The sequence below is a fragment of the Limulus polyphemus genome, unplaced genomic scaffold (genome assembly GCF_000517525.1).
Source record: "Limulus polyphemus unplaced genomic scaffold, Limulus_polyphemus-2.1.2 Scaffold3311, whole genome shotgun sequence".
NCBI classification, from domain to species: Eukaryota; Metazoa; Arthropoda; class Merostomata; order Xiphosura; family Limulidae; genus Limulus; species Limulus polyphemus.
Genome location: NW_013668921.1, coordinates 10375 through 16401, shown reverse-complemented (window position 1 = coordinate 16401; position 6027 = coordinate 10375). Strand labels below are relative to the sequence as shown.

Below are 6027 nucleotides of genomic sequence, written 5' to 3'. Positions count from 1 at the left end.
TACTTACAGTGTTTACTGTTCGCTTGACTCAATTATCTACCTCTTTGATCCCGCTGCTTTTTCTCGCCAGGCTTATATATTAAAAAAAGAGGGCATCTATATCAGACTAGAGTTGCCGAGCAAATTTATGATCCTTCGAGAAACTCCAGCGCGCATGCTCCCAGCGTCGCGTGACTTCCGCTGTCGTAACAGTATATCACTGCTAAATTAGGGACTGCTAAAATAGATACTCCTCGAATAACTTTGAGCGAAAACCAAGCCAAGATAAAGTGTGTGTGAAATTAACTTTATTTATAGTACCTGTTAAAAGAAATCACTGTTTATTGTGTGTTTGCTACATTTATCTCTATTTACGCCATGTCTTGCTCACGAATATAATAGTGCATTGTTGATAAACCAAATCTGTTACATTATCTACACATATGATAGCTCATTTTCCTGGGCTTGAATTGTTATCTATTTAAAATAAGCTTAGGTGTGTTGAAATTGTGAACTAATATTTTATCAAAAGCTTCGTGATTTTTGTATTAGTTATGAACAAACTCATACTAGTGAAGGTTGTCTTTAATCATCAGGTCAATTTTCTGAAACATCTATAATAATTAACACAGTCGAGGTGGATTGATATACAAGAAATCATATTTTAACAACTATTAAAGTCCTATAAAATTGCAAACATCAAACCTTATTGTTTTTTTAAATTGTAACATTTGTAAACTATTAGTATATTTGTAGACTAGTGGCCAGAAGAAAACTAAAACAGAAGAAATGACAGACGTCACTGCAGAATGTCAAAATCCAACAGCACAAAAAACAGGTATGGTAAAACAAAACAATGTCTGTCTATATTTCATATTGTATTTGTTTAACCATAGTAAAACTCAAAAGTACTAGCTAGACTTTAGTTGATGAGTGTAAGTGCTGTAAAGACGGGGTATTTTTTTTTTCTTACTGTGCATTGGGGATAAGCAAAGTAAATTTAGACGGATTCAATATCTTTAGGTCAGTCATAAAAGTCGTTATATTTACTATAATAAAATATTTATTTCAATTTTTTAGGTAGGTTTAGGCAGTGCATTTTGAATAACACCCTTTTTTTGATTGTAGATGACGTTTCGTTTTCCTCAGAGAGTCATTTAGTGTGATAGAGAACAAAAAACAATCTTATTATTAAGAACTCACTGGTTTTTTTTTCAGTTCTTGTCTCGCTGTAACATATAACAAAACTGAAACTAAACATATTTAGTCATTGTAAACAAGTTACAAATCCATAAATTCAAAGACTGATATTAAAGTCCTTTAAATTATAAAGCAATTTGTGTTTCTCCATTTACCCGGCCAGGTGGTTTGGGCGCTTGACTCGCAATCTCAGTGTCGAGGGTTCGAATCCCAGTCCCACGAAACATGCTCGCCCTTTCAGCCGTGGGGTGTTGTAATGTGACAGTTAAAATTCATGGACATGGCTTGAATAGGAATAAAACATAAAATTGTCAAAATTAAATAATCAAGAAGAATAAAATTTATAGTAGTACAGGAGGGAGGAAGAAGTCGAAATAGAACCTGACACTCCCAGGTCTCCAAGACCTAAATCCCGATGCAATGACGTTACGAAACTTTTCAAATTTCCTTAACTCCGACCACCACTGCTGACGAATGACACAAGTGTACGCCCTCTCGCCATCCCCATTTATGCAATAAAATAAATACCGGGCTTGACAAGAATGCCTTTGTTGACCATAATAGAAATTTTACGTAATTAAAATCACGGTCACATATTATAAATATGTACTTATTTTTTCTTATTTGATCATGGGAGAAAAGCTTTAGATGTTTTAATTTAATTTTGTTTTTGTTTTTTTAAATGTAAGTACCTAATACTTCTAATACTCTGTTCTAATATTTTAAATAATACTGTGTATAATACTGTGTAAAAAAAAAAACTTTTCTGAAATTATTTACTTTAATCTTAGGAAATAAAGCTCGTAAACTAGGTCTAGCGGTTTTGAAAAATTTAAAAATAATACTAACGTTTCTCCCCTTTCATAAAAATAAAAGAAAATTATGAGCAGGTGACAAGAAATTCCAAAGACAATCAAGATCCGCTAGAGCTTTACGATTTAGAAATAACAGAAACTGCACGAGGTTCAGAATCTCTTGAGACTGATTTCGGGGAAACATACGGTTCAGGAGATATTCAAGATTCGCCGGGTTCTTTTGAAGTTGACCACAAGCAATTAATTGAAGACGGTTCCTTTGAAGAAATTGAATTAGAAGCCAAAGGAAAGAGAAGAGATATTCGGAAAGGTGTTTCGCCTGTGTTACAGAACTCTTCTACCAGTGAACAGGAACAGGTCATTTTTTCCACTTGTTAAATTTTATCTCTAATAATATAGAAACATAACCGTTTTGTAAAATATAATATGCATATTTAAGATGACGTTGACTTACGTTAATATACAATATTTACTGATATTAAAACAAGAAGAGAGTGTGTGTGTGTTTTCAAATTAAAACTCCTGAAATAATAATTCTCGAGAAAACCATTTTCATGTTTGATTGTTTTATGGCCTTTGCTGTTTTTTCACAGAATGTCAAATGCTAACAAAACTACCTCATTACGCCATATATGATACTAGAGAGAGTTTTATATTTTAGACTGGACTGTCTATGTGAATTTATAAGAGACAAAACTCCATAATATAACAACAGTTCAACTTCTTTCGAGATAATTTAGAATTATTATCAGTCTTAAACGTGCCATAATTCAAGTGGCTTTCCCAGTTTCTGCCTTCTGGGTTTTTCATCTTCAAACAGTTTTAAAAAATTAGATCTGATTTACGTTTCTCCATTAGAAAGGTGGTTAATAAGTAGCGAGAAGCTATAGATCCATTAAAAGGGTGGTTGATAAGTAGCGAGAAGCTATAGATCCATTAGAAAGGTGGTTGATAAGTAGCGAGAAGCTATAGATCCATTAGAAAGGTGGTTGATAAGTAGCGAGAAGTTATAGATCCATTAGAAAGGTGGTTAATAAGTAGCGAGAAGCTATAGATCCATTAGAAAGGTGGTTGATAAGTAGCGAGAAGCTATAGATCCATTAGAAAGGTGGTTGATAGGTAGCGAGAAGTTATAGATCCATTAGAAAGGTGGTTGATAAGTAGAGAGAAGCTATAGATCCATTAGAAGGGTGGTTGATAAGTAGAGAGAAGCTATAGATCCATTAGAAAGGTGGTTGATAAGTAGTGAGAAGCTATAGATCCATTAGAAAGGTGGTTAATAAGTAGCGAGAAGCTATAGATCCATTAGAAAGGTGGTTGATAAGTAGCGAGAAGCTATAGATCCATTAGAAAGGTGGTTGATAAGTAGCGAGAAGTTATAGATCCAATTAATAGGAGAGTAAGGAATTGCTAATTAGCAATGACGGTTTGGGCACTTTTTGTTTCCTCGAATCTTTTTTCTCTCTATGGTATAGTTCCTTTTGCAATGGCAATTAAACTTTGAATCTGTGTCTTTTATCATAATTTTTTTTCCTTGGCTTGCATTTTGCATGACAAATAAAATTTCCATATTTTTTAAGTTACACATTTATTATGTTTAATATTGAATGATCTGCTCTTTTCTTACAGCCATATAATGAGACTAATTCGGAGATAGTTCCCAGTGTTTTGAAAAGAAAGATTGCTGTATCTGGTGCTTTTCTCATCATAACTTTGTTTACTATAAACTGTAACCAGCTGAAGTTTGCGATAGACGTTGGATCAACATATGAGTACTACTCCGTTGTAGTTAGCCTGTTAGTAGTTTCAATGACTCTTCAGGTTTGTTCATCGCATTTTTGACGTGTCGTGATATTTATTTTGTCAGACTCTTAACGTTTATATATAATAATCTGTTGTTTTTCTGATTAATGTTGTACTGACAATATGTTTTAAAGGTTTTATAATGTAAAACTGACATTCTCGTTAAAGTCAGCAGCCAAAAATTCTGATTCTTCACATTTTGTACTGTACGGTTGACATACTGATTGGTAATCATGAAGTCACTGTGTCGTAATTGACGTAATAATCAAAGTTTGACAACCAGTTTTTTTTTTATTTGTTTCTTTGGGTGTTTCTATTTTAATGTCGACTTAGTCAGCAAAGCCGCCAATTTCTAAGGTCCTTTCGCTTGTAATTTTAACACGCTGATTAAAAGTATTTTTAGCTAATGGCTTTGTGCTTTAAGGTTTGTCTATTCTATATTGTAGATATGGTAATCATTAATTATATTAGGTATAAGGCATTAGTGTTTAATTTATGATATCTATATAAATAAAATTGTACTGTCTGTTGTACGTCCATATAACTAGTTCGCAGTGTGTGGATGGATATTCACCAAAGTTGGTATGGAGGTTCATTAGGTCCATGCGGGAGTATATACACATTTTTAGTTTTGTGGTTTGTATGAGCGTTTTTGTGTTGTTGTTGTTTTTTTGTTTACCACAACTTCACCTCCTGTGGATGGATCTTCAAATTTGGCATGAAGGTTTGTTGAGCCCATGCGGAGATACATACATTTTGTGTTTTGCAGTTTTTATGGACATTTTTGCACTTTTTACAATTACGTATAAGGAAAGCAACTTTTCTTGTCCTAAGATAACCTTTCATTAATCATAAATTACAAAATTCTCATCCATGGGACGGGTACTTCAGCTGGTTTTTAATAATACTTGTAATATATTACAAATATAATTGATTATAATCATGCTTCACTAACATTGGCCTCTCAGTGGCACTGCGGACTTATAACGCTAGAAACCGAGTTTCGATACCCGTGGTGGGCAGAGCACAGATAGCCCTTTGTGTAGCTTAGTGCTTAACTACAAACAAACAAACACTAACATTGAAAAGGCGTTCACACCATAAGAATTATTGTTCTAATAAATATCTTATGTAAATACTGTTCCAATCACTTCTGTTTATGTTTGTTGTGTTCCAGTCGATCTGATGAATGCTGTATTGAGTGTATTGTGCACTCTTCTTCATCTTTGTGAAAAATCCTAAAGGGTTGAATAAAGAATGTGGTGTTAAAAACATAATAGGCTTACTGACAAGTATGATTAATTATAATCAACCTTCGCCAGTTTAGAAGAGACGTTCACTCCATAACAGTTATGCTGATCATTATCAGTTATAGTATATATTTTATTTGTATGTTAGTTTACTGACAAGTATAATTAATTATAATCATCCTTCGCCAGCTTAGAAGAGACGTTCACTCCATAACAGTTATGCTGATCATTATCAGTTGTGGTAGATTTTTTATTTGTATGTTAGTTTACTGACAAGTATAATTAATTATAATCATCCTTTGCCAGCTTAGAAGAGACGTTCACTCCATAACTGTTATGCTGATCATTATCAGTTGTAGTAGATTTTTTATCTGTATGTTAGTTTACTGACAAGTATAATTAATTATAATCATCCTTCGCCAGCTTAGAAGAGACGTTCACTCCATAACGGTTATGCTGATCATTATCAGTTGTAGTAGATCTTTTATTTGTATGTTAGTTTACTGACAAGTATAATTAATTATAATCATCCTTCGCCAGTTTAGAAGAGACGTTCACTCCATAACAGTTATGCTGATCATTATCAGTTATAGTATTGTTGCGTCAGCGAGTCACATGACTGGTGTGGCGCCACCTATTTTCTAGAACTATCCTGTACCTTGGCGAATGCTCTAGTATTTACTAGATATAGGGTAGTCTAGTATATAAAAGAGGGTGACAACGTGACGGGAGAATAATGTGTGTGTAGATAGCGAGTAATTGAACTGCAGTCAGAAGTATTGTTGACGTTCGTTGATATAGCGTTTGTTTTAGCGCGAATATTGAAATTAAGTGTATCGTAAAGTTGTATTCGGAAAGAATAAACCAGTTTTATTAAGTAAGGACTTGTGTCGCTAACGTTTCGTCGGAACGAAGTTACGGAAAATCAATTAACAAACGGAGACGTAACAAATTGGTGTCAGAGAGTGGGACAAAAAAAA

The 6027-nt window shown here is 33.5% G+C and overlaps 1 protein-coding gene across 1 annotated transcript in view; it reads left to right on the top strand.

Moving 5' to 3' along the window:
• Positions 1-582: 582 nt before the first annotated feature.
• The window catches only part of LOC111088203, an 8345-nt gene continuing 2900 nt past the window's right edge, over positions 583-6027 (top strand). The window contains exons 1-3 of the mRNA XM_022397537.1: positions 583-817; positions 2056-2351; positions 3624-3815. Of these exons, the coding sequence (XP_022253245.1) occupies positions 769-817; positions 2056-2351; positions 3624-3815 (537 nt within the window). The 5' untranslated portion in view covers positions 583-768. The remainder of the gene's footprint in view (positions 818-2055; positions 2352-3623; positions 3816-6027) is intronic.